Raw genomic sequence first — 27789 nt, forward strand, 5'->3', positions numbered from 1 at the left:
TTACTGGTTAGGCAGCAGCTACCGGAAAGTCATCACCAGTGAGAAGCAGGCAGGTGGCCGGGAGGGATAACTGACATCACTGATCACTATTTATTTATAACTTCAACAAAAAACAAAAGAAATTACTTCCATTTGTCCTCATTGAGCACAAAATGATTTCACATCACACTGCCTTCCTGCTGCTGTTACCAGAACCATGCTCAGATATTTCCTTTCTTATGTGTGCTCTGCAGAGAGGTTTCTTCAGCAAAGCATTGGGTGCTAGAGAATTACCACCTTGAGCATGCACCCCTCCCTGCTCCTCTGCACAGGCCCACTCCCTGGGATTTTGGAGAGCAATAAAATTATGGGGTCTCTACCCCACACACAACCCTCCAGGACTCTCATTCTGCCTTGCCAGGCTTTCACTGTTCCTCTACAGGAACAAAAAACACCCAGTGAATAGACAGTCTGGGGCTATGCTGCCCAGCTCTGCTCAGCCCTCCAGCTCAGATATGCCTCTGTGCAGGAGGCAGAGCAGATACTCCCCATTCCAAAGAAGTACAAAAGAGACTCACCATTCCAAAGAAGTACTAAGCAACCTGCAAAGCAGAGTTGCTACTAAGCTACCTGCAAAGTAGAGTTGCTTCAATCCTCAGACACAACACGTAGTGCTCCCCAGGATGTTACTCCCAGCTGCATGCTGGTTCTCCAGCTCATGTTTTAACTGAACAACTGGATTTTGTTTCAGCTCCAACTGCTGTCCCTACCGTTTCTGAAGGCAAGCCCGTGGATGAGTGTGATGACGACCAGGCAAATTGTCACAGTGGCACAGGTGATGACTACCAACTGACAGGTGCAGAAACCATCCTCATTCCATTGCAGCTTCACTGTAGCTCATATCCATCACCAGCTTAAAGTTTGCACTGATTTAACCACTCAATATTAATGGACATTAGTATGCAGTTTGTATTGTTAGTGCTGTCAAAACATGGGCATCTGCCTTTTATATATGACAATACTTTTGATTGTTTTCTCAGCTATGTAATTTTTGTAGAAAATAATAGTGACTAGATGGAAGGGAGGGCAACTTTTTGAGTGGTAATTGTGTCTAATCAAATCTTCTAATCAAACTTTCTCTTACTAAGAAGAAAAGCTGGACAATACTCTTGAGATTTATTGTCTGAGATTGAAGAACTTGAAATATTGCTTGGTTTACATATAGGTTTCCTACCTAAAACTTAGTATAGGACTCAAATCTCATCCCCAAACCTTTCCCAGGCAGAAACAAAACAGATTTGTTTCATCAAAGTGCACTGCCACATACTCACACTGCCAGAAATACTTCCAGGAACTTCCCTGCCTACCCAGTGTTACATCCACAGAGGGGCTGATGTTCTCCAATCTGCCATCACCAGCAGAAAAGTAGGAGGGAGAGATGTAACATAGACTGCATCTGAAAGAGAGGAAGCTTGCTAGGTTTCATATCCTCACACTTCTGCACAGAATCATTAGTTCTTTTAAGACAGCTGACACTGCACCTCTATGTTTTTGATCTCCGCTTGGAGGTCACTTGTTCCACAAATCTCTGTGTCTGTTTGAATAGATCTATACATCTGCAGTAATTGAGGTTGTTTTTAGATGCAGTGACACAAGTTATTTCATCACTGCTCCCTGATGTGCTTATCTAATAAATGTTTATTGCTTCTTATATCCGTGACATAAAATAGCATTAAAATCTGGCAATAGCTGTCCAAGAGGTCATTGGGTGAGCTTAGGTAAGAGATTGGCTTTTTGGAATGAGCCAAGTAGAACATCAGGCAACAGATAGAAATGAAAGTGAAATTTCAATATCAAACTCTTCCTGAGCTTTGCCAATATCTCCTGTAATTGCACATTGCAAACCATATATTGAAAAAACAATTCTTGAGTGGAAAAGACAGCGTACGGTCACTGTCACTGCTTTTCAAATCAGTGTCTCCGATTAACCTTATTCTTTTTGAAAACAGCCATGAAGGGAGTCTGATAAAATAGTCTGAATTGTGTTAAGGTAGCTCAGAAAGCTTTCAATGTTACTAAACAATGTAATTTATTTATTTATTTATTATTCAGAAAATAAAGAGGCAGGTCAGGAAACACTAGAGCTTCCTGCAGAGCCCTTCATTGTCTTGCAAAGCCCAATAGGTAGAGACATATGGCGCATAGAAGAGGCTCTGTCAGGGAAAGCAGACAGATCTATGCAAGCACCTTCCATGTTCATAGTCTCTGCACTTCAAGGAGCTCAGGACTCCATCCCACATGTCCCTTAGGGAACGTTTATTGAGCAGAAGAAAAACCTTCTGGCAGTTTCTGCTGGTTGTGCTTAGGGGGCAGTTTATAATCTCCAAGACAAGGGAACAGCCACCAACCTTCCTGAGCACCATCTCTTCTAGGGAACTGAATGTTTTTCAGTATTAATATTGACAATTACTGCATGGCCCTCCTACAAAAGTGCAGAACCTTAAGCACAATTTATTTTTACAACACCTAGAAACCCTAGGCAGTGCATGCCCAGTTGTTCTGGACATTGGAGAAATGCTGCATTGTACATATGGTTTTACTTATAAATGCACAGCAAAATGCACAGAACTGATTTTACCAATAAATTAATTGTAAACATTCTTTTCTTCCTCCAAACCACATAGAAGGCAGGTGTGTAAGTCTTGTGGCCCATTAAGGATAGCAGGGCAGTGCAGAGGGGATTTCATGAGTGCCTTACCCTCTCTTACCCGTTCCCAGTGCAAGCGTGGCACGCGCGCTCTCGCAGGCGCCACTGCAGAGTCGCTTCCCTGACAGCCCTTGCACATATGTGAGCATCACAGTGAAGCCTCCCTTGCAATTAACTCTAATTGTGCTGTAGGCCAAATTCCTTCCTGCTCTATTTGGACCCCATACAGAGTTACTCTATTTGCGTGGTTTATAGCATTTCCCATCAGATCATTCTCACAAACATAAAGCTGATACAGCTTGGGCATTCATTCTCATTGGAAGTCATCATAGTCATCCTTTCTATAATGCTTTAAGCACTTGCTTGCTGGAGAAAAGAAAAACAGGACTCATTGACTGGTAATCAGCACCCCACCGTGCATTTATAATTGTACTAATTTCCTTTTTGTTTCCTTATGAATATGAGGCTTCCTTTAAAAAGTCAAGTATTTTAAAAATATCAATTAGTAAGCCTAGGAGAGGGCCATGACCCCACTCACCTCTTGTTTATCTACATGAAGAAAAGGACAAATGGGAAGTCCTTAATTCTTCCTTCACTTTGAGACAGAAGTGAAACCTTCCTTAGGCTAGATCCTAAAGTCTGGCAATTTCCATGCACCTCTCCTGTGAACTGGTCTCACAACACAGCTATGAAACAACTTACAGGGAGCCCCAGCCTCACATCCCTGGTATGAGAAACAGCAGGTCATGAGTAAATGAACAAAATAGTGACTCTTAGGAGGTGTCATGAAGACCAGCTGCTCACTTCCCATGTGATTTGGAGCAAATCAGTGTCTATAAATCAAGGACGGTCACAGGGACATGTTGAGGATGATTTAGTTGGTGTTTGCAAGGACTCCAAAGATACCCAGCTTTATTTAATGAAGAGTTCTTGTGGGGCTTTTTCGGATAAAGGAAAACAGACTTTTAATGTCGTATTTCCATGCTTAAGCTCGCATACTCAGTTACCTACATGTCTAATAAAGACAGTAATATTTCATGTTTATATATGGGTTATTCCTAATGACTGCTGTGTCCTTTGTTGTGTCACATATCATGATACGCATAATTTCTTTTCCAGGTGGGACTACAGTGCTGAATACAGAAAAGCCAACAGTAATTGACAATACATTACAACCAGGTAAAAAAAAAAATCTTATTAAAACCACAATAAATTCCATACCCAAATTTCATGCCAGAGACAAAATAATGAATTGCAGCACTTCCTGACTTACCATTCATTGAAGTCTCTGAAGTAAAGAAGCATCTGGTCTCTTAGCTCTGTACAGTAAATATTTTATTCCTTTCATCCACATGTAGATACAGCAGAGAACAAGATTTCCTTCTGCATCAGCAAATGCCAAGTGCTGACAAAATTAAACTAACTTAATCACACAGTGCACTGTTTAAATGTGGCATGTCAGGGACACAAAGTGTGTTTGCAAACTCCAGGAAAACAAAAACAGCCACACAGGCCCACTCACTATTTATATGCACGGTTTTACAAGACTAAGACAAGTAAAGTTTGCCAGTTTTTTCCACCAGGGTGCTGGCAGTTCTACAATATTGTTTTCTAGCAAGTTTTCTTGAAATGGGGTTACATAAACTGCTGCCATGTACTTGAAAAAGGAAAACCAAGTTGTCACTGGCAGCAGGTCCTTGTTACTTAATACAACAGCTAGAAGCTCTTAAATTCCTTACTTTGCTGCTTCCTCAGCTTTCATACAATTTTTTTAATATCCTGTGTACAATTTACTGGGAGTGGGGGAGAGGATGGATTTGGGCAGAAAACTCAAACTCCAAAAACTATAAGCACTGGTTAAAAATCCTTTGCATCAGTAATTGTGGAGCAGTAAAGAGGTCAGTTTTCAGTTACTCCCATTTCCTCCATTAAAGCACAGTCAGGCACAGTCTTGCAAGTGATTTATTAACAGGGTGGGTAAATGTTTATCATTGTTTCCTCAACCATGTGACACAATCCACTCTTGCTTCAAGTGAAAGAAAGGGACTAATAATGACAAAAAAATTCCTAAAGGACACTTATGGTGTTGATCTGATTAAGAAATAGAGCTGACTTAGCTCAGATGTTGTTCCCACTCTCGGCCTCTGCATTCAGATATTCATAGGCCAATGCTTTTACTCTCCTCAAAATTTGTCTCCAGGGTCACCCAACTGGCTAAGTCAGCATACACTATTTTTACCTCTGCCCTGATTTATGAGCAGAGGCCAATCGTGGAGCACCAGTGCAATGAGAAACACAACAGTGAGCCAGTCCCCCCTGTTGGGACACCTCTCCACCCTGCTCCTCACAGTGCTGCTGAAGAGCTGGATGGCTGCTGCTGATCTCACAGTTCTGCAAAGGGGTTGGGGATGCAGAGGAAGAAAAGAATCTGTGCAGTGGATTTAGAGAGAAGCATTTTAATTTTTATGTCTGAAATTATCTGTTAGGTTTCTATATTGATGACATTAAGGATTTTTACAGTTTTTTAAACTATCTTCTTGCATTTAAACAAATTTAGACAGTGCCTCTGTGCAGGGCAGTTTCTCCCTCCCAAGCAGTGCCAGCTGCTTTGCAGTTGGTGTTCAATCCCCTTGGCTTGGGTGGGACTCTCCAGTAACAGATTGACTGTTACTACCAGAGATTAAGATATCCTCATTTTCTCTCCTTACTTCCCTCCTGCACCACCTTTGCTTATTCTGTGATGTGCCAAGTTTTTTCGCTATTAAAAGAGTTTCTGAGGCTCTGTTCAGAGCATGCCAGTGTTACTTCCCTGCATTGTGCTTGTAGGAACCATTTCCTTCCGGGGAATAAGGGACGAGTTCACATCCCAAACTCCAGGCTCCCACATGGCAGCACATTACAAAGATCATAGATAGAGATCAGCCAGACGCTAATAAATAAGAATAAGGTTTCCAGAATTTCCAGTTTAAGACATAAAGGTTTCCAGCTGCCTCATAATCCCTCACTGAAAACCAGCCAAAAAATCCCTAAAATGGGCAGACAGAAATTTCCCTCAGCATGGGGAAACTCCTCCTGGCCTGGAGGTGGTATAAACATTTCCCTCTGCTGAAGGGACATGGCTGGACTCGAGTGCCACTGTGAAACACAGGGAGCAGGGGCTGCGCAGCCAGGAGCAAGTCTGCTCTGTCAGCCACAAATAATGCAGTTTAAACTGCCCTTGAAGTTCCAGGCCTTCTTGAGGGCCCCTGACCCTCTGCTGCCTGAGGATAAGTGCACTCTTTCAGCTCTTCTCAAGCTGAACAAGGTAGAAATTTAACACATCAAGGGCTGAGCCTTCAGCTTTGGCCTTAATTCCCTTTAAGGCCTGGTTTACCTTAAGATGCTAATGCCCCAGGAGGTAAATGATGAGCTCCAAGCCAAGGAGCTATTCCAGATCAGTTGCAGTTTGCAGGCTCCAGCGGGTGACCCTGCATCAGGTACATGGTGCCAGTGGTGGCCACAGCAGCCTGTGCCACAGTGCCTGGGCACAGAGATTGACCAGCCCTCTCTGCAGCAGCACGTGCCATGGCACAGGTACTCTGCAGAAGGTGCCAGCACCACGTACCACTGTCCTTCTGCCTGCATTCCAGCCTGCAAATATCCCTAATCTTGTTATCCCAGACTAACGTGCTTGTGTGTGTCAAAGCCTGAGATTATCCTATTCCAACCAGCTTTCATACACTATGGAAACAGTTAAGAGCAAATAGCTGGAAAGCCTCTGTGTATAAACAAGCTGTTCCATCAAGGAGTCGTTTACATTTCATTTCAAGGGGACTCAATTGTAAGAAAATTAAAAGAATCGTGATTTCAAACTGCTAAAAATGTTTAAAGGTTTGGATTTTTTTTTTTTTTAAGAGAGGATCTACTTTCCTCCTCAAACATAAAAAGATGCCTTTTACAAATCCAGCTGTCAAGGTAAATACCTCAGTTCTCAGCCCTAAGACTTTCTAACATCTAGTCATTTTTGAACACATATTTTTCAATTCTAAAGGACTATTTGAAATGCTTGTCTCTTAGCTATTTACATACAGAGCAAGCTGTTAATTTACATTACGTGCTCTCAGTGTGTAATTTGAGTCCTTTGTAAAGAAGACTGTTCTGAGAAGTACCTTGTTTTTCATACGTGTAATAGCTATGTCATAAAAATATATAACTAAAAAATCTTGAAATTAAAATCTCTGCTAAAAAATAATTTAAATGTAGAATAGGTCTGATTCTTATTTATGCTGGAGCAACTATGTATCAGTAAAGGGATATTAAGGCTGTTAAATTATCATTTACTACCATTTAAGGTAATTCTGTGCTGCCAGCATAAATGGTATAAAAATGCAAATACAAATCAGACCAAATATACTACTTTGAAGTGGTCCAAATTATGTTTCTAATTTCCTATTTTAATGTTGATTTACCCTTTGGCAAGAGCATCTTAGAGAGCACTTTCATATCATCTTCAATGCCATCATGCTTCTTCTTGCCTCTTATTGAAGGAGTTATAAAAATATGTCAAAGTCTGTGGGCCACGAAAGATTAATGGACTCGCAAGAAACTCACTCAACTAGATTTTCAAATTACTTTCTTGCTCATGTGCAGTAATAGTCCCAGCTGTGAGCAAGATGTGGTCAAAAAGTACAGCTGTTGGTTATTCTTTGAGAGGATAAATCTGTTTTAATTCAGTATCACGTACCCTACATTTTGAAAAAGGCATATGGGATTTCGTCACACCTCCTTCTCAGATTTTCATCTGAGCTGCTGCTATTTGATTACATAGTAGCTGGTTTTCTTTGTCCTCTCAATACACAAAAACCCAAAGATCAATCACCTATTGGCAGGAGAATTATCCTAGCATGGGAATGGGCCAGCAATGCAGAGGGAGCCCAACGATTGCCACTCGTCCCTAGTTTCCTTCCTTCCACCAGCGCTGCCAACCTATAGTTCAAGGACAAAGAAGAGGACAGATTGCCTGTAGCTTGCTGTGAGCTACTGTATCAGCCCCCTGGGACCTTTAATAGAAGGGCTGAACTAGCCTGTCTTTTCTGGGGCAGATCCATTGTCCATAGCGAACCATAATGAACCTATCCTGATGCTACAAGTGTCCATTATTAATTGGCTAGCAGGCCTATTTTTCCTTTTTTATGAGTCCCTGGGAGAAGCGCTGGAAGAGACAGAAGAATAGGCAATAAGAGACGGCATGTTTAAGAAGCTCGTAAAATAAGAGCACTCTGAAATGCCTTGCCTTTGACCTTCAATCCTACTGCTATTGCTGTGATTGTCTAAGGAACATAGTAACACAATAACTTTTGAGAAAACAATAGGAACCTAGCAAGAAACAGCTAACTGCGTGCAGGTTACTGGTAAAATTCTCCTCAGTTTCAGTGCATTCTACTTCTGCATGGAAAACAAGTTCATTTTTATGCTACACCACGCTGTCTCTGAGTCTGAAGCCAAGTAACACAGGCATGGCCAAAGCATATCAGACTTAGGCTCTTTGCCAATTTCCTGGACTATATATTTCAAATGAAAGTGTAAGAAAGTATTTATTAGATGGAGCTGTGAAATTTAGCTCTGTTTTGAAACTCTCCTTCTGATCCCAGTGTTCAGAACTGTCATCAGAGCATGAAGTGAAAGGCTTTTGTCACTTCCTGCACTTTGGAATTAACTGTTAAATTCTGGATGTTTTCCTTGTCCATATCAACGTCCAGTTCTCTTTGAATTGTGTTCAATCTTAGCAGCATTCAAGGGAGCAAGTACCACTCACATCATATAAGATTTTTTTTTCCTTTGATCCACATTGAGCTTCACTGGGTATCTCACATTACTTAGGCTGTGAAATGGAGAAACCAGAATATTGTTCTGTTCTGAGTCTCTGGATTCATCATTCATTTACATACTTCTCCTATGTATTCTGCTATTTATTTTTATTCAGAGTTGAACAATACCAGTCCTGTCTTTGTGCTATGTGCTCATTTCTGCTGTGTGGTATCTTCAGATGGATGTGATCTATCTACCACTGTTCTCCTTTCTTGCGGTTTGAATACCACACAGGCTATCAGTACTTTGTGTGATATAATCCTTTGGGATTAATAAGATTAATTTTGTTCTACGTTTTCTAAAATCTTTTCTAAAGTTCTGTCTCATGGCTCTGATGTCAAAGCCATGCAATATAGCTCTCCCTAGGCCTCCTTGACAATGAAAGGCTATTTGTCACAATCTTAAAACTCTTTAATTCATTGCAATGTCACTCTGTTTCTTTTAAACCCCCCTTGATTTTCAGATGTCCCCTTTTGGGCAAGTTTTCTTTGATCATGGCCCCATTGTCTAGAAGAAAATACCTAATACACTGATGAAAGAGAAATAACTCCAGGATTGCCTTTCTGCACTCGTGTGCATAGACTGAGTTCTGCTTCTTCAACATTTTGAGCCCAAAGAGAGATTATTCACCACAATCTGCTTTTTTCCTAGAAAGGGCTAGGGTGCTCCAGGAAACATCTTTCCTCCACATTGAATTCCTGTGCCAGACATTATCTGTTGAATTCATTTGTTCCCAAGTAGGATGCTGCATTCGTGACAATGTAGAGTAGATCCCTCTGGAGGCCAGCAGAAGAGAGGGGGGAGACAGACGGGATGGGGAGGATGAAAGAAAGGAGTGAAGAATGAGGGCTTAGAGCAGAGAGACACCACAGCACAGCTGAGGCACTGACAGGCGGAGCAGAGGGGCAGGAGCTGCCATAGGCTCAGATGTCTCTGCTGACAGAATGAAATTTTCTAGAGGCCAGAGGGGAGAGGGCACAGTGACCACAATGCAGGAATCCAGTGAGTTGAGAAAAAACTGTGTCTGGGAGCAAGGACCTGGCAAACAAGGACACAGCAGGGAAGGAGAGAATAATAGATGAACCCTTTTTATATCCATTCTGTCTCAAACTACTCACCTGAGGTTTTGTGTTGTTAAAATTGTTATTCTAGTTTACCTTCCATTAAAATCTGGGTTGTGAGTTCAAAAGCCTTACCAGTCTTCCCTGGCAGCTCAGTACATGCAGAAGGTCTTTGCCTCTTCAGACTGGAAGAGCTCCACCTCAAAGGTCTGGCCAACTGCAGGTCTCAACACACTTCCCATATTTCTCATTATTTTCCCACAATAAACAAGCACATTCTAAGAGTCACATTATCTTTCTGACTTTTTTTATTAATAATGGGCAAGAAAGGCAATTCTTCCCCCAGAGCTGATATTGATGGAAGCATAGAGTCCTTTGTTCTTAGTTCATACTTGCACAAAGCATCTCATTAAAGTAAACCCAAGTTATTCCTTTAATAAGGAGTGAGTCATGCCTGAGAAAATACTCCAAGATTTGGTCACATTGCTGTTGGGAGGGTATTGCTCTACAGGGAGTTGTCACTGCTCAGGGTGAGATAAAAGTTCATACCAACGGGGTAGGAACCAAATGCTCAAAATATTTCAAACTGCTTCTGAAAATAAGAAATGCAAAGGATTTATATGCTATCTTTGTATAATCTTTCCATTGAAATTTCTAGTTCTATGGAAGAAAATAAGCTACTATGTATTAAACCTTTAGGCAGAATTGAAAAGAAGCTGAAAACAAGATATGATCTCATCCTGACCATAATACCAGACTTCCCTTATTTTACGCAGAGCTTGTTTTGAAGCTTATTTTGAGTTCATTTGGCAATCAGCCACATTTGTCCCTTTTCCCTCTCAATTTGTCCATTTCAATGCTGCCATCTTGTGGGCCTACTTAACAGTCTGGAAGATGTTGAAAAAAGTTCCTTATTGAAGCCAAGAACTGTAGACTTCACCAGAAATCCTTTCCTGTCGAGGACATTCCGTTAATGTTTCTGGCTGTTCTTATTCTTTTCCAAATCTCATTGAGAGTTGCAAATTGTGGTACCATTACGGTGCAGGGATATTGACAATCAGAAAATACATCTGATAAGTAAGCCAGAGCTTGCTTTATGAGTCTTCCGTGCTGCAATGAGGTTATCAGATAATGCAGGCAAATCAGAAGAATAAATCTAACCACAGGAAAAAAAAGTCCCATCATAGGGGTCATAAAGAGACAAGAAGAAACCACATCTTTTACAAAAAATAGTGATTTTTCATCTGTTTCCCAGGAGAGCTGTTCTTGCTATAGCTTCTCAGAGTCTCATGAAGAAATGGTTCTGCTAATGGTCAAATGTATGCATTTGTTTTGAAGTACAAAATCTGAATTATGCAATTAATAATCACATTTCATCCCCCCTTTTCCATCTTTCCTTGCAGAGCCACCACTATACAACTGTGGCTTTGGCTGGGGATCCCAAAAGACTTTGTGCCACTGGGAGCATGACAACCAGGTGGATTTAAGGTGGGCAATCCTGACCAGCAAGACCGGGCCGATTCAAGACCACTCAGGTAATCATGAGTTCATGATGTAGCTATTTTACACGGGATGAGATTGTTCTGTTTAATACCAATGTCCTCCAAAATCACAAGAGAGTGAATTATACCTAAAATACATAAAGTCACAAAGATGGTTCTCTAGTAAACCTAATGCATTACTAGTAATCACAACTGACTGTAATTGTCCTTTCTTTTGGGGAATAAAGATTGCTTCTCATCAGGAACTGAAGATATTCCCTTCCCTTGACTTGCCTTTGGGTAATCCATCACCTGGAGTAGAAAAAATCAGAATGACCAAATATTTTGCAAATATCACTGACCAACTAATACAGTCAGTCAGTTAATGACCTCACATTATTCCTGTTTGTAGTTACAGGGACTATCCACCACAGGAAAGTGTTTTATGTAGGTGAAACTTCCCAGATGAGTGTGTTATCATGCCCCTCTCCTTTCTGGCAGGAGTTGGAGATTATGGCCATCCTCTGCTCACAAACAGTTTTTTCAAGAAATATCACACTGGGGAATTGATTGGTTTGTTTTGCAGTAACTAACTCATAGCTCAGCATAATTAGGCAATAAATTTGCTGCAGGCTAGTGGAGAAGGGAGGGCACTGTGTGACCTGCACAGCCTCTTACTTTAGTGTTCTCGCTTGCATACGTGCAGATTAATCAAATGGGTTGAGATGAATCCCCCTTCCCACTTCTGCTACCCTTTGCTTAATGAGAATGACAAGGAAATTAGACAAAATTGGACTTTTTAAATTCTGAGACACTTTCAATTGAATCTTAAGACAAGTACAGTAGTTTCAGGGGAAAAAAAAACTTGTAATACTTTGACTATAAATGGCATTGTACAAATAAATGGCATCAAATTAACTGAATGCAGTTAGCTGAAGTGAAGGCTGTAATGGTGGAAAAATTGATGTAGAGTAAAGTGAAATGGCTCAGTAGGATCTGACATTGAAAGGAGGTTAAAAGCTATGTTAGCCAGAGACTGACAAAATCTAAAAGGCATGCATAAGTAAAGCTCTAATTAAGACAATGAAGACAGAGTTCCTGACCTGGCACTGCAATAATATTCTGAAAATGAGAGCTATCTGCACTTTGCCATCAAGGATTATACAGAGAGAACCTGTCTTCAATCAGGAGATGAAGAAATTATATTCTTCAAATGAGATTTTGTTGTTTCCACTGGGCCCTGCTAGTACAGAAAACTTATTTGTTCCATGAGCTATAGCTTGAGTAAATCTTAATGGCAGCCCATTTTTTCTTCTACTGCACTTTCAATATTTTCCAAAATTCTCCTTGAGCTCTAAGGGGACCTTCACTTGCCAGGTTTGTGACCTGTCTGCCAGCAGGCACAGAGTGAGTGGAGTGGGTGTGAACGCAGACCATGAGCGGTCTGAATGGCACTGATGTCCCAAACAAACCCTCAGCTGCAAAACAAGGCCACCCTATGTATTGGGAAAACCACAGCGAGCAACTCACAGGCATATCTTTCTCTCAGACACAAGTGTAAAGCTGAAAAAATACACAGAAGTAATTTTCAACAGCAATTGCTTGTAGATGGCAGGATACACTGCATGTCACTTCAAATTATATATCTTGTGATGAAATCTGGCCAGTGTTAGGTCTTCCAACTCAGACAGCCATCCTAATGCTGTGATTATTTTCCATTTTTCCTCCGTCTGGATTTCCCCATTCTTTGAAGAAATTTGCACATTGTGCTGCTCTGTATAGAAGCGAAGTTGGAAAGAACATATAGGCATAAACATTCCTGCTTAAGAAGCTGGACAAGATGTTACCGTAGAAAGACGGGGGGGGGGGGGGGAAGTCTATTTTTTTTTTGCAATATAACATCATCTTCTCCTATAAAATTCTTCAACATGCATATTGGGCAGGATTCCTCTGCTGCTCACAGAAAGATCCAAACAGAAGAAAACACCCTTGTCTCATGTAGGAAGAAGTATGTCCTGTTCTTATTTATTAGGTCTAGCCACTGGGTTTAACCCACTCCTCTTCATTCCTGGTTCCCATCTCACTACTCTGTCCTTCTTATGCTTACCAGAGCAGCAATGCTCATCTTCTTGTCTTCATTGGTGCAGGACTATGCCATTGCAATCCAATTATACACTATTTCACGTGAAATTCAAGGATGTTATGTATAGGCGAAGACCAATGCTGACAAAACACCACCCTTCCAAAACATCTTCTTTTGCCTCTTTTTACTTTTCTTTCCCTTGAGTGTTGGTATAAACAGTGATATGTATACTTATTTCAGCAATACTCAAGAAATAGTACTTTTTATTATTACTTTCACCCTTCCTACTCTCAATAGGACGATGCCAATAAATGCTGACTCCATCCTTTTGTGTGAGTGCATTGCACATGCAATCTATTCTTACACACACCAGGATGAACTTAATGTTTTTCCACCATGACTCTCTGCAAAGACACTGTTCAAAAGCTGACTGGAATGTATGTGTAGCTGATGTAATTCAGAAGCACATCTCTATAGTCAGTATCATACTTAGCAATTTTCTGTTACCAAACTAATCACACTCCCACATGCTTCTCTCTCAGCATGATTGAGAAAGTAAGTTTCCAAGTTAAGGGTATTAGGTGTTCAGATTCAACGAGTATAAATCCATTATGCCCTTGAGAAAGCTATAACCAACTATATAATATATTATAAGCTATAATCTTACTCTTTCAGGAAAAGGGCTCACAAATATATAGAGCCCAAAATATGGTTACAAAAATCAAGGGCATAATTCTGACACCATCTATGACAATTCTCAGCCTCTATTTGGGAACATGCTTTAAATCTCAGTTCCTGATCTCTGGCCACGGCTGTTCAAAGCCATTTCATCCTTCTCAGTGTTCTTCCCATTCTAATCTTGCCCCTTGAGCACAGATTACTTCAAACAGATTTTTTTTTTTAATAGCTCTTTGCACAATTAACGTAGAGTAGGCCCCAGGGATTTCTCTCTAGACTGCTGAACCAGGGATGGCTGTTTTCAGGAGGTGCACACTGACTAATGGAGCACATAATGCTGTCTCACCAAACATTCTTGTGCCTCCTTCCCTTAACAAAACAAATGCCTTGTGTGTTTCATGTGGTGAGCATGTTGTTAGGGTTCACCCTTGGCACAAAATATCCCAGTGAACAGCAGAGGAAACGGCCAAAGGAAAGCATAGAATAACAGAATTTCTTGGGTTGTACAGGACCTTTTAAGGTCATGTAGTTCAACCTCCCTGCAGTGACCAGGGACATCTTCAAGCCTGACCTTGAATGTTTCTGGAGATAGTGTATCTTCTTCCTCTCTGGCCAACCTGTGTCAGTGATTCACTACCCACCAAATTTCTTCCTTATATCTAGTCTGAATCTACTCTCTTTTAGTTTAAAACGAGTACCCTTTAGGCTGTCACTATGGGTCCTATTAAAAAGCTTGTCTTCATCTTTGTTGTAAGTCCCCTTTAGTGGTTGAAAAGCTGCAATAAGGTCTTCCCAGAGCCTCCTCTTCTCCAAGCTGAATAACCCCAACTCTCAGCCTGTCCTCATAGGAGAGGTGCTCCAGCCCTTGATCAGCTTTGTGGCCCTCTTCTTAAGGCATATCAGCTTTCCTATAGCACCCAAAACAACACACTCTGACTCTCTTGTTTGTGATGCTTGACCCATCAGCATGGAAAGAAGGCAAAAGATATGGGGTGGTCAGGGATTCTTATGCTAACAAAGAAAATTAAAGCTGGTGGCTAATCTTAACACAGTCCTTCTGTCACAGTAGGAGATGGCAATTTCATTTACTCACAAGCTGATGAAAGCCAGAAAGGCAAAGTGGCCCGCCTGCTGAGCCCCGTGATTTACTCGCAGAACTCGGCGCACTGCATGACGTTCTGGTACCACATGTCCGGCGCGCACGTCGGCACCCTCAGGATCAAACTGCGCTACCAAAAGCCGGATGAATATGACCAGGTGCTGTGGACCCTGAGCGGGCACCAGGCAAACTACTGGAAGGAAGGACGTGTTCTTCTTCACAAGTCTGTGAAACACTACCAGGTGAGCTTGGCTCTTCCTCGCTGAGCTACCACGGCCAAGGCCAGCAACACCTTGCTGGCTGTGTTTTATATACCGCAGTAAAAGATGTCACTGAAGGATTTATGCAGACAATATTACACCTACAGATGAGCTATGCTTGCTGTGACTAATAATAGTGAAATATTTCATGGTTATCTCAGATTATTGTGATACAAGCACTTTCTTATCACAGGCCAAATAAATACTTTATATATCATTTATCATCAGTCACAAAACTGCTTCTTTGCCACAGTTTTGCTGATGTAAAAGTCTTTCATAAAGTCATGTCAGTACATAATTTACATTTGCCTGTATAAGTTCATAAAGGCAATGCAGATTTTCAGGCCACAATTGAAGCACAAGTGTGACATCAACTGAAGATTTGTGTTAATAACTAATTAAGAAATCCTGATTTCTACAGTTGTTTGCTAGCATGAAAATAATGTGAACACTATCTTGTTTTTCCAGGTGGTTATTGAGGGAGAAATTGGAAAAGGAACCGGAGGAATTGCAGTGGATGATATTAAAATTGACAATCACATAGCACAAGAGGATTGCCGAAGTAAGTGTGACTAGCAAGAACATAGAGAGTTCTCATCCAAAATATTGTTTATTTTGTTTTGATAGCTGGTTTTATCCGTGAGAAAGGGATAGATAAGGATTAGCTGTGTTTCCACTGAAAATATCCTGATTCAGCCCATGGCTTTATTCATAGTAAGTGCTGCTGGTGTCACCTTGGTATGGCAGCAGTTTGGATCAGAATTGGCATCCTACTGACATAGGTCACAGCATATTCACAATTTCATGTCTCTCCCTGTATTTCATATTGCTGCCCTTTTAAAATTTCTCTGCTTTTCCTATTGCAGGATCCTGTTTTATCTAATGCACAAAATCCAGTTTTATTTCTTCGCCCTTTTTAGATCACTTACTATGAAGCCTTCTTAATTTTATTTTTTTAAGGGTCAAATCAAACCCTTAGAGGATAAGCAGATAGAGTTAAAAGGCCCCTGCTCTGTCCTCTGCTGTCCTGTTATTCTGAGTTTGCTGTGGCTCATTTGCTGTAGTCGTCAGCTCCCAGACATGTGGGACACAAAGCAAAGTTAGGACATGGCCTTTCCCATATCTGAGCCAGGCTATTCCTGAGATGCTCTTTGAGCCCTTTTATTCCTGGCCAGTCTCGAGTTATTCCGGTCACTGCTGATCATATGCACATTGCATACTGCACGTAATTTGGCAGCAGCAGCCCCAGATAAACACAAGCAACAGAACACTGTCCTTCATAGTGGAGATGAAGCAATTGCTTTTATATAAGAGGGAATAGAAATGAGAACTCTTAGCATTAAGAAGATAAATTTATTCTGGGTTAGTTAACAATACAACTAAGAGCAATAATAGAGGGTGTTCCTCACCTTTTGTAGCTAACATCCTTTTGAGGGTAACATGACAGTCTTCAGCTACGTGGTAATTTCACTGCAGGATGAGGAAACAATCTCTTTTTACCACGTGGTCCAACCCCTGGGGTTTATCAAATGCCACCAGAGTGGCAGTTGGCAGGAAAGGGAGGCAGGATGCACTGCCTAGTCCTCCTGCAGTGTCCCCAGCACCAAGAGAGGTGCTGAGACCACAGTGTCTGCATTTAATTGACTCCAGTATAAGAAAGGAAAATAACTTCTTTCCTACCTCCGTGTTTTGGTTGTTCAAACCAAATGTTGAGCAAAGATTTCTGCCTGAGGGAGCTAAACCCAAAAGCTCAGTCTGAAATCCAAACACAAGTGGTCTCACTGCAGCCAGTGAAACTATTCTTGTGATTAACTATGTCTATGCTGATGAAGTGTTATGGAATTGGGCTCCAAAATTGTAAATACAATGAACGAGATGCTAATTCATCACACTGATTTCTCTTTCCCAGGCATGGAAAACCCCTGCTGATAACTAAAACTGTGCCAAGACTAGGCGGAGGGGAGTTTTTTAATCTTTCTTTTTTTCTCCATTAATTTTCAGAGCCCATTATAATGAACAGCTCTGTCAAGCCACCATAATGATGCTCTGGCACAGGAAAATCTGCTATACCATTATTGCCAGCATGATAGTCAATCAGTGTTTGTAACCCTAATAATCAATGTCAATTCTTTTGCTTCATTAGAATCAACTGATGTGGAGAATGAAATAGATGAAGAAGAAGACCCAGAAAGTAATCAAACAGGTAAAATTTGCGTTATTTCTTAAAAGGGAATGAATTTTAATGTGTATTTTAATGTGAATTTCTGCATTCTATTTATTTATTTTTAGATTTGTTCTCTAACTGCATATTGTATTAAGGTGTTGTGATTTTTCTGGATGAGGTCTCACATTTATTTGAAGGTTGTAATAGTTTTATTCTTCCATGTCATATGGACTTTTGTCCTTTTTATTATTTTTGCCTATCTCATTTGAAATATTTCAAATTTCATATACCTAATTTGTTACATTATTTTCATGTATATGCAAGCACATTATAGCCCTTCAATATTTTGTTACCTAGAAGGCTTGTCTACTGCTGAAGAAAGCACTATTATTATATCTTACAATTTATGACTCGCACTGTGCCTCAGTAATTATGCTCAAAACTCTTCAGGTTAAATGTTTCACAGACCTGGCTGAAAATGCCATTTTATGACCAGTCTAGCAAAGCATTATCATTTCCAATGATGATAACAGTAAATGGATCATTAAATGGACCATAATTGTCATATTGTTCCAATAATAAAATATACTTGCATTTTTCAGGCAATGAGCTTAATTTTTTTCTGTTACGGTCAACAGAATTGCTATAATTGATTTCAGTGAAAGAGAGTGAGTTTGTCCAAAAAGACTTTTTGGCTCTTCCACCAACAATTACAGGGTTTGTTGCTTTTGGATCATTTTCATAAACTAAAAAAGTTGAGAGAAAACATTATGATACCCAGTGAATATTTTACACAAGAGGGCAGAGTGCTCTTCTGTGTCAGTTCTACCAATATTTGGACTTCAAAATCCAATCCTAAAGTCACTGAAGTAGAAATAAAATGGCTGGATATTCCCAACCAATGTCTAAGGGTCTAACCTCTCACACTGAGCTGAGTAGGATTTGATTAACATTTTTGAGCTGTACACTGCAACGTGGCAAAATATAATTAAAAGACATCCTTATTCACTCCCAAGACTCCCACTTAATCCAAGGCAGAACCATAGCTCTACTAACAGGCAGCAGTTTTAAAGATTGGAGAACAGTCTGGAAAAAATCCACAACTATTTTGGCCACATTACAGTTTTCAGCTATTTATGACCACCTTGCAGAAGCTGGGTTTTAAAATTATGTAAAAACCTTATGTTAAAAAAACTTATGATCTTCTCAGAATTTCCAATTCATTAAACAAAGTTCTCCCTAGGATCAGCTCTGAAAATTTTGCAATTCTTTATTCGATTTCAGGGTTTACGCCTCCATACCGTAGCACAGGTGAGGACTATGATGACAACATCTCCAGGAAGCCAGGCAATGTCCTGAAGACCCTAGATCCAATCCTCATCACCATCATAGCCATGAGTGCACTCGGGGTGCTTTTAGGAGCCATCTGTGGAGTTGTGCTGTACTGTGCCTGTTGGCACAATGGGATGTCGGAGAGGAACTTGTCTGCACTGGAGAATTATAACTTTGAACTGGTCGATGGTGTAAAACTGAAAAAAGATAAACTAAACACACAGAATTCATACTCAGAAGCATGAAGGCGTAAAGCAACTGGAGAAGCCAGAGAATCGGGATGGAAGGACATAGCTCGGTCGTGCTGGGGAACTGTTGATCTTTTACTGTACAGGCTGAAAAGTGCATTGATGACACTGAGCCAAGCTTTTCTCAGGAGCTTCAATGAGTGTGTAACCGATGAACATGGACAACAATCTGTGTTAACAACCTGAATCATGTACAGTCTGCTTTTTCTGTTGGTTTTATTTGAAATAATCGAATGCTGGTGTTGAGACCAAGTATGATTGACTTATAGTTCATTTTGTCTTTCTTTCTTTCCCTCTCTTTTGTTTTCCGTTAATGGATAATTTTGTTTCTACTGTGCAAAATCCAAGATGCTGTCACAAAATGTATTCAGTGGGGTCCTTTGGATGGACATGCTGTCTGTAGCTCAGTGCCCAGAAAATATTGGAGTAACAGCAATTTAGTGGACTTCTGCACCTGTATTTGTGTATAATTGCTCGTGTTGTGCATAGGCAAAGAAGGGTTAGGATGTTTTTGAAAGTACTGCTGCATCAGTACCGATATAGCGTGTCAGCTCTGTTTACGAAGCAATACTGTCAAATTTTATTGATGTTTTTCAGTGTTGTACTAAATTTTGTGCTTGTGAACTCCATAAAAGAGTATGTGCCATCATCAGACACAACTGGTAACCAAGTGTGCTGCCTAAAAACTAAACAAAAAAAGTCCTTGGCACTGGCTAGTGTATGTCCTCTCAAGTGCCTTTTTGTTTGTACTGCTTCTCATTGTGTTACCATTAACTCCAGCTTCTCTGCAGTTACGCCCTTGTCTTTAATCATATTCTGATGGCTCACTGACTAAAAGAAAAGTATATTTTAGTGTAAGAAAACAGCCTCAGCCAAGGCAAGGGCTAATCAGATTTGACAACCTGGCTTGATTGTTCTGCTTTCTGTATTTCAACTTCATGTCTCTTGACCCTTTTGTATAAAGCTGCAATATCCCCTTTTATTGTTCTTTCATATAGAATGTATTTTCAAATGTAAAATCTCTCTCCCTTTCTCTTCTCTTTCTCTCTCTCTTTGTCTCTCTGAGTAGGTTTCATAAGCATTTGCCATTGCCAAGGAAAGAAAACTTCAGCTTTAACTTGCTGGTAATGGCAAAGGATTTTATTAGAGTTTGTGTTAAAAAATAAGGGAAAATTCTTAACTTTATCCTCCAAAGTCGAACTTTGGGTTTCTTCTTAACAGCATAAAGTGACAGTATCTTTTTTCCTGATGTCATGAAATGTGTCTTTTATCCTGAACAGCTTGCCTGTTAATTACACTGGGGAAAATGCTTCCCTTACAGAAAAGATTGCCTTTAAAACGAGAAACTTTCCTCCTCTTGCCCCTACCTGAACTCAGAGTTCTGTTCTCTCAGTAACCTATTTTCATGCTAATCAATGCTAATTGGGCTTAGGAGTGTGTACTGAGGGCAGAATGAAATCCCACAATGTATGTAGGGTATGTTCTTACCATCATGTTATATCCAAGTGGCATTTCATACCAGGAGGTTTCTGTTTGACCACAAGTGCAGGCAGTGACCAATGCAGTGAACTGAGTACTCTAAGCCGTCAGGAAAATGTGCTTGACAATGATGGGGCAATTTTTTTAATATTTTAGGGCAAATACTATTGGTCAAATAATATTCAACAGCCTATGCAGCTGGTCCAACAGGGTAAAAAGAAACAAGAGCATGTTTCCCACAGGAGTCCATGCAAGGCAGTGAGAGCAGAGGGGTCATTCCCTTCCTGCAGATGCAAGGGGAGCCCCTGGGTTTCTGCAGTGACCTGCACACAGCACAGCCATAACTGGGGGGGAGCATCAGCCTTCCCCTGGGTATCCACCAACCAGCAGAGAAAAACAGTGCACACATGGGGAAAGGAACATCCTACCAAGTGCTGAACTCATGTTTTTCCTCATTGAAATTCCTGAGTAGAGTTAGGGAAGTGACTGGGACTTTCTGAGTTAGTCTTTTCCAAAATTGCTTTTGTAGAAGAGCAATAAAATATCCTGTACAGGATTAGGATTAAAGAAGGGCTAATTCAGCCTTGAATTACTTAGAGCAAAAGAATCCACCCCTATCTATACACCAAATACTTTGAAGTGTATAATTTCACTAGTATGAACTATAAAATAGAAAAATATGTAGAAAATCCACTAGTAACCCAGAAATGGAAGAGGAAGGAGGGAGACAGTAGGTGAAAATGAGGTTTGAAGTCAAAAATATTTTAAAGGAAGACCCAATAGGAAGAAAGCATGGAGAGTTGCTACTTTGGAGGAGTCCTAAAGGCAAAGACTATCACGAAAACCCAAAACACCCACTTCAGGTCCCCAAACCTTGGATTGATGGAAGAGCTACCTCCCCAGCCTCTCAACCTTGGGTCCTCCAAAGGGTGAGACAGTGCATCTAAGGCCTGAAAGTTTTGCCTAAAAGTCATGAGTCCATGAGATGTCCCAAGGGACAGACTCACTTTGTCAGAGGTAGAATTTTCATTGGTTTCTAACACTGTAATTTGACCATAATGGCATTGCAGCAGCTAGTTAATTAACCCAAAGAAGAAAAGGATTTTTCAAAACTATTTTCAGCAGACCACCACTGTGTGAGTCAGGAATTAAGGGTCTATTCTCCTTAGCTGAAAAAATTTCTAGTCCACTAACTTGACTAAGAGTTACATGCTTATATTGCCTTGAAGAGAAAATCCCACTGGGGAGCCCAAGCCCAAAATCTTTTGAAATATTCCCACTGATTTCAATAGATTCGAACCAGCTTTGGGTCTTGATCTATTTGAACAGAAAAGCTGGTATTTGGTGGGTTTTTTCCTTCTTTTAACATACTGAGAATAGTGAACATAAAAAAATTATCTCCTTTGTGGTCTTCAGACATTAATATGATAATGAGGATCTAGCACTGAAGATTTGATTTCTCTGAAGGTAATAGAAATAAAGTTGCCCTTCAGTAAAGGAAAAATGATACTGCAACTTTACATTGAAAAGTATCTTGCACTGATAAATATATTTAAAAAATTATATGTTTATAAAGTTATTAATTTGTAAAGGCAGTGTTACAAAATGTTCAGTTTATATTGTTTTAGATTGTTTCATAATTTTTAAAGTGTAAAATAACATATTTTTTTCTTTATTGAAAAACTATAAAAATCTTCTGTAGTAAAATGATTTCATTTTACTGGTATATTATTGCTTCATGTTTTGTACCATCATGAAACTTTGTGCAAATTTTTTTTACAGAAATTTTTATTTTCTATGACAATATGACACTTGTAAATTGTTGATTCAAAATGAACAGCGAAGCCTTAACTTTAAATGACATTTGTATTCTCAGACACTGAGTAGCATAAAAAAACACATAGAACTGAACTGTAACTTAAATTTCCAAACTATGACTACTACATTCCAAAGAAACAGTTGAATTAAACATTTTCATAAAATATCCCATAGCTGATGTATTTTATTATACTAAAATGGATTGGTATTATTAAATGGATGGTTTTATTTAGCATCTTGCAACAAGCAGTGTTTCAATCACAATTGTATTTGTTAGTAGGCAGCCCCAACAGACACTTTGCTGGGTTTGTTCATTGTTTAGGATAGAGGCATTCACCTTTGCCTGACCCATTCTCTTTCCTTGCTGGAAGACACTCCCACAACCTGCTTTTTGGCCAAACAGCTGGGATTTAGGGGACAGATTTGCCACCACTGCCCCTTGCCATGGGCTGCCCAATGTAACACCCTGTGCAGGTGTTACACCCCCTTTGGGCAGGGGTGAGATTTACTGCCACGTACTGCCCTTTTTTGATGTGTTACTCCAAGTCTCTGCTCCTGTGGTAAGGTTTGCACCAATAAGCTCCCTGCAAATTTCCAGGGGAGTCATCAGGACTTACTCAACCATGGCCAAATTTCCCAAGGCAGAGCACAAGCTGATGATTGGAGCAAATGCAGCCAGGGTGGCCTATTGGGCATGGTTTAGCATCAGCTGGGTGCCAAACTCACCTCTGGAACACATGGTCATGTGCAGAGAGACCTTGACAAAGCTCGCATCCAGATCAGAAGCTTTAGATTCAACATTTCCTGCTTTATGCAATACTTAGGTATTTTGTTTCCTTTAAATACTCAGCACTCTGCACGTTAAAGTTTGACAAATCTTTTCTTTACATTGCACACATGAACAAAGCACAGACTGTCAGTATGTCATTAGGTGCAGTATAAACATTTTACTTCAGCTACTTTACTACTCATGGGGAAAATACCGTACTTATTACCATACACTTGATCATTGTTAACACGTGAAAAGAATGTGTTGAATCTTGTCTCCTCAAGGGAGCAGCGCTGTGTGTACCTGTTTAAAACATGAGATGGAATTCCAGCAAGCACCTGAGCAAAATCCCTGCTCAGAGTAGCGATTACTCCCAAAATGTGGTTGTGAAAGTTGCTGTCCATAGAACCACTACACCCAAATTCATTAGGGGGGTACTTCATGGCACTCTGTTTTCCACCTGTGATAACCAGCCAAAATTAATGGCAGTGGAATTGATCAGTGAAAAAGGGAAATCTATAAAGTGAATCTGTTGAGGATGAAGCTCAAGAAAGAGAGACAAGTATTTAAAGTTAAGAAAATTCTCTTCCTTTCATTCAGGGATTTGCCTAGAAGCTTACAAGTGCTTGGCACTAAACCTTCAGATTTCCACACTAAATGGGCTGCATAAAGCAAGAACAAAAATGCTGTAATGCGATCTGAATTACTTTTCAGAATATCACTTGTAAACTTGAAGAAAAAGAGCAGATGGAAATAACAGATGGGTCAGCTACAGACAAACAGTGCCAGAAGTGCACATCTTTGAGGGTCATGGTCTGTAAGAGGGTCTTTGGCAGGTGGTAAAGGCAAAGTCCTTTATTATTTCTCCAATCAAATGTAACACTCCACATCCAGCAGCCACATAGCCAGTCCTATTTCCTTCCTTTTTGGCAGGACATAAAATTGCACAGCTAAAGGCAGATGCAGAGGAGGGTGGGGGCAGTGGTGTAAGTTTGTGTGAGTAGTGTAAGTTTGTGTGAGGCCCATGAGCAGCATGGAAATGATAGCAGTGCCCACCTGTGCCACCCGCCCTCCAGAGGGAAGCTGCCAGTCCTGGTGGAGAAGAAGCCCCTCCAGGCTCAGAACCTACCTTTCATGAGGCATGTGAAGACCTGACAGGTGTGAGATAATACAGCCATAATTTTGACCCTCACAAGTCTTTTCATATGTACAATTAGTCCGTACCTAAGTCAATTCTTCTAAGCCGCTTTGCCAAAGTCAAATGTCAAATTTGGGTTGGATTTTCAGATTGTAGCATCTGGACATTTCATCCCTTCCCATTCCTTGATTGTCCTGTCCTTTGCAATACATTATGCCTAACAGCATACTGGTTTAAGCAACATTAATTTATTAGAGCTTTAATTACCTATTTTATATCATTTTATCCCTCAAGTCACCCATAACCACAATTTTCTCTACAAATGTCTGTTAAATTATAACAAAGTATGTCTGATTTTTTTCTTTTCTTTTTCTTTTTTTTTTTTTTTGCCATGGGATATGTTGTATGGCTGTTTTATTGGCTGATTAGTCCCCCTGTAGTCCCTAATTGCTTTTCCATAGTAGGTCAGTTCTCTATATACATTTCTATTCTCATAACTACACACAATCAAGCTCTAATCTTATCACCTCAGGACTGATGGTGTCTCAACGTTTATAACCGAAAATCTCATTAAAAAATCTTCTGGCATTTTTCACAGATGGATGGAGTCTTATCACGTGTCCAAACCTAATTCCATCTTCAATAATCATATTCTCCTATTTAAATTTACGTTGTTTTTACTCATCTCTCAGACATTTGATTCATGTCCCTGTCCTCGTACTGCATCACCATGCACCATGCACTGTATTTTATTACAGATGGTTGTGTTTCCATAATGGGTGAGGTGGATCTGAATTGAAAAAGGAATTGCAATCTTACTGAAGCACAGTTGGTACCAGAGAGAGAAGTCTGGTGTTTCTCTCAAGTGTAGAAGGTAAGGACAAGTTTTGGCAGGGTTTGCCAGGTGCTGCCATCACAAAGACTGAGGGATTCAATGTTGAGAGTCTGGAGGATAAAGAGCTTGCCTGAAGAAACAAGTACTTCTGGTGACAGGAGCTGCTAAGAGAATTACCAAGAAACTCCCTTCATTTTGAAACTCCCTTCACTTTCCCTGGTAGAATAAAAAAACCAACCTCACAATTCTAAAAAAAAAAAAAATCTGCAAAATAAAAATGTCTCTGGCATTTGCCAGACACTTTTTAAATCCACAGGCATGGAAGAAGGGAGTCGGGGTACCAAACCATCTGTTCGCTGAACCTAAGTGGCAGATTACTTAACTCAGAGAGGCAAGAGGTGGGGATGTGGCTTTGAAGATTCAGGTGGCATCTCAGGACTGTAACTCTGGCATTCTTCATGCATCATTTTCATCTTGAAATCTTTTCACCTTTATTCCCTATCCTCTGCAACATGTTGGTTTATGCCACTTGTTTCAAACTAAATTGCCTGGGCTGAACTACCGTCCTGTGTGGTCTTCTACTATCAATATATTTTTCTGTAGTGCAATTTATGCTTCCTTCACTGCTCAAATACTTTTATAACATTTCCCTATGTATTACTGAGGAATGAATAGCATGATATAAGCCACCCAATGCCACACTACCCTGTGTCAGAAGAGAGAAGAACTGACTTTGTCCAACACCTCCTCTTCCACATCCCTGCCAGGGATGAGTACTCCATGTCAGAGACTCAGACACTACATCTTTAATAAATAATCTACCTTTCAGGGAGCCTCAATGCTTTCAACATCATGCCTGATATCTTTGCATTAATTAAATATTTATATCAATAGTCTTACTAAATATTTACTTACTAACTTTATAGCTGTGAGCATACCAGACTGGGTCAGTGGGTCGCACTCATTTTGCCTTTTGAGACTAGTAAGTAGACCACAGTGTTTCATCTTTCTCTACTTTTAACCTGCTAGTCTATGTTTCTCATAGCTCTATTATCAAAAAAAAAAAAAAAAAAAAAAAAAAAAACCACAACAAACAACACAAAAGAAAGATAGCTCTACCCAACTTCTATTTACATGACTGAAAAACATCCACTGAATATGTAAAGAAATAAAAATTTCTTTATATTTTAAAATGTGTTTTTGTGGAGTGAAGAAGAAAGTCACCAGACTGATTGAAGGTAGTATTTGAGCTGTCTGTGAAGCAATAAGAAGACAGCCACTGAAACCTTCTGAAAATTAACCTGCAACATCTGGAAAGGGCTATCAAGTCTGCCAAGTGATGAGAACACAAGAATATCAAAGTAGGCAAGTATTGTTTTTACCCCAGGCATGGCTGAAAAAATGGAAGAAAAGCAGGAAAATACTTAGTGTTAAGAGTAAATCAGAAAGGACTTTCTTGTTTTTGGTTCTATTAGTTTCTCTTTTAATCAGTCTTCAGAAGATGGGAGGCAAAACAAGGAATTGACTGAACTACAACTCTGTCCCACCTACAGCTCACATGGACTATCCATGTTCTAGAGTTACCAAGTGTTGCACACAGGTAAAATCTTACAAAGGGGAGGTTGTAAAATCATGGCTCAGGCCTGCTACTTCAGCTGAGCAGAAAAGGACTGTGGGAAAGGGACTCAGCTGAATTAGAGGTAGAAAAACAAGTCTGTAACCACCACGTGTTCACATTGTGGTGTGTGGTGGTTGGTTGAATTATGTTTGTTATGATTAAAAATTATGTAGCTGATAACCAGTTAATTGCTTAAGAAGGCTGGGTTTTCGGAATAAAGGGCTCTCCTTTGCACCTGCCTGGGGACCCTGTGTCACTTCAGACCCTCTCCTCACAACCATGCACCTCTGAGACTGAGGCTAGGAGAAGGTGGTACCATGACTCTTCATGTGCAAGATCACAGGCCCTCAACACCAAGCCCTTTGCATGTTCTCCAAACAGTTATATGCAGGAAGTGATACCACTTTGTACTCATAACCTGCATTTCAAATGCATTTTTCATGGCCTACACCACATTATCTTCCTTTTGCATTTCTTTGGCCTTTCTTCTTATGATGAAGGCTGCCAATTAAGCTGCATTTCCCCAGGCTCTGTCTTGGATGGTGCAGGGCACCCCAGCTCCCATTTACCAGCTTGAGAAGCCCAGAGAGGGACCAGATCTCCCATTCTCCCAGCTGCTGCTGCTCTGCTGACCGAGCCCCTCCTGGCTTGATGGTTGTTTTACATCACTATCTTGTTTGTAAGAGGAGGTCACTGAAAGTTCACCTGAAATCCGGACTCTTATTTCACTGCCGTAGTCTCTAGGTGACTAAGGATCATCTTTGCTACTTTTAACAAGTCTTTCCACAATCTATACCCCTTTCTTCATGCATACTGAGGTCTTAAAGTGGTCAACTTAAAGCCATATATCTTGATAAAGTGGCTGAATTACTGCTGCTGAATGGGAGGCCATTATCTACAATTAGTTTATGGCTCTTAATAGCCATTCTTGCAAAAGATGGATTTCTCGATAGGGTAAGTGTCTTACCAAAGATCCTCCTTGTAGTCCTGCTTATGAAAACCTGAATCGTAGCTGCTTTCTGGAAAAGACCAGGTTGCTCTCCAAGTGAAATAAACCATTACCAGCTTATTACTGTGGGTAATAAATAGGTTATATGCATTATAATAATCATTATAACCTAATATGAGGACTATTTGCTTCTCTGTGCTGTGCACTGTATGCAAATGCATACAGCACTAGATAGACAGACTGA

The 27789-nt window shown here is 40.3% G+C and overlaps 1 protein-coding gene across 1 annotated transcript in view; it reads left to right on the plus strand.

The window, feature by feature from the left end:
• Positions 1-22402, plus strand: part of NRP1 (neuropilin 1) — a 113753-nt gene extending 91351 nt beyond the window's left edge. The window contains 8 exon segments of the mRNA XM_038129409.1: positions 731-835; positions 3806-3865; positions 10998-11129; positions 14906-15177; positions 15664-15757; positions 17339-17398; positions 18644-18901; positions 18904-22402. Coding sequence (XP_037985337.1) covers positions 731-835; positions 3806-3865; positions 10998-11129; positions 14906-15177; positions 15664-15757; positions 17339-17398; positions 18644-18901; positions 18904-18944 — 1022 coding nt within the window. The 3' untranslated portion in view covers positions 18945-22402.
• The last annotated feature ends 5387 nt before the right edge of the window (positions 22403-27789 follow it).

The sequence above is a fragment of the Motacilla alba genome, chromosome 2 (assembly GCF_015832195.1).
Source record: "Motacilla alba alba isolate MOTALB_02 chromosome 2, Motacilla_alba_V1.0_pri, whole genome shotgun sequence".
In the NCBI taxonomy this organism is placed as follows: Eukaryota; Metazoa; Chordata; class Aves; order Passeriformes; family Motacillidae; genus Motacilla; species Motacilla alba.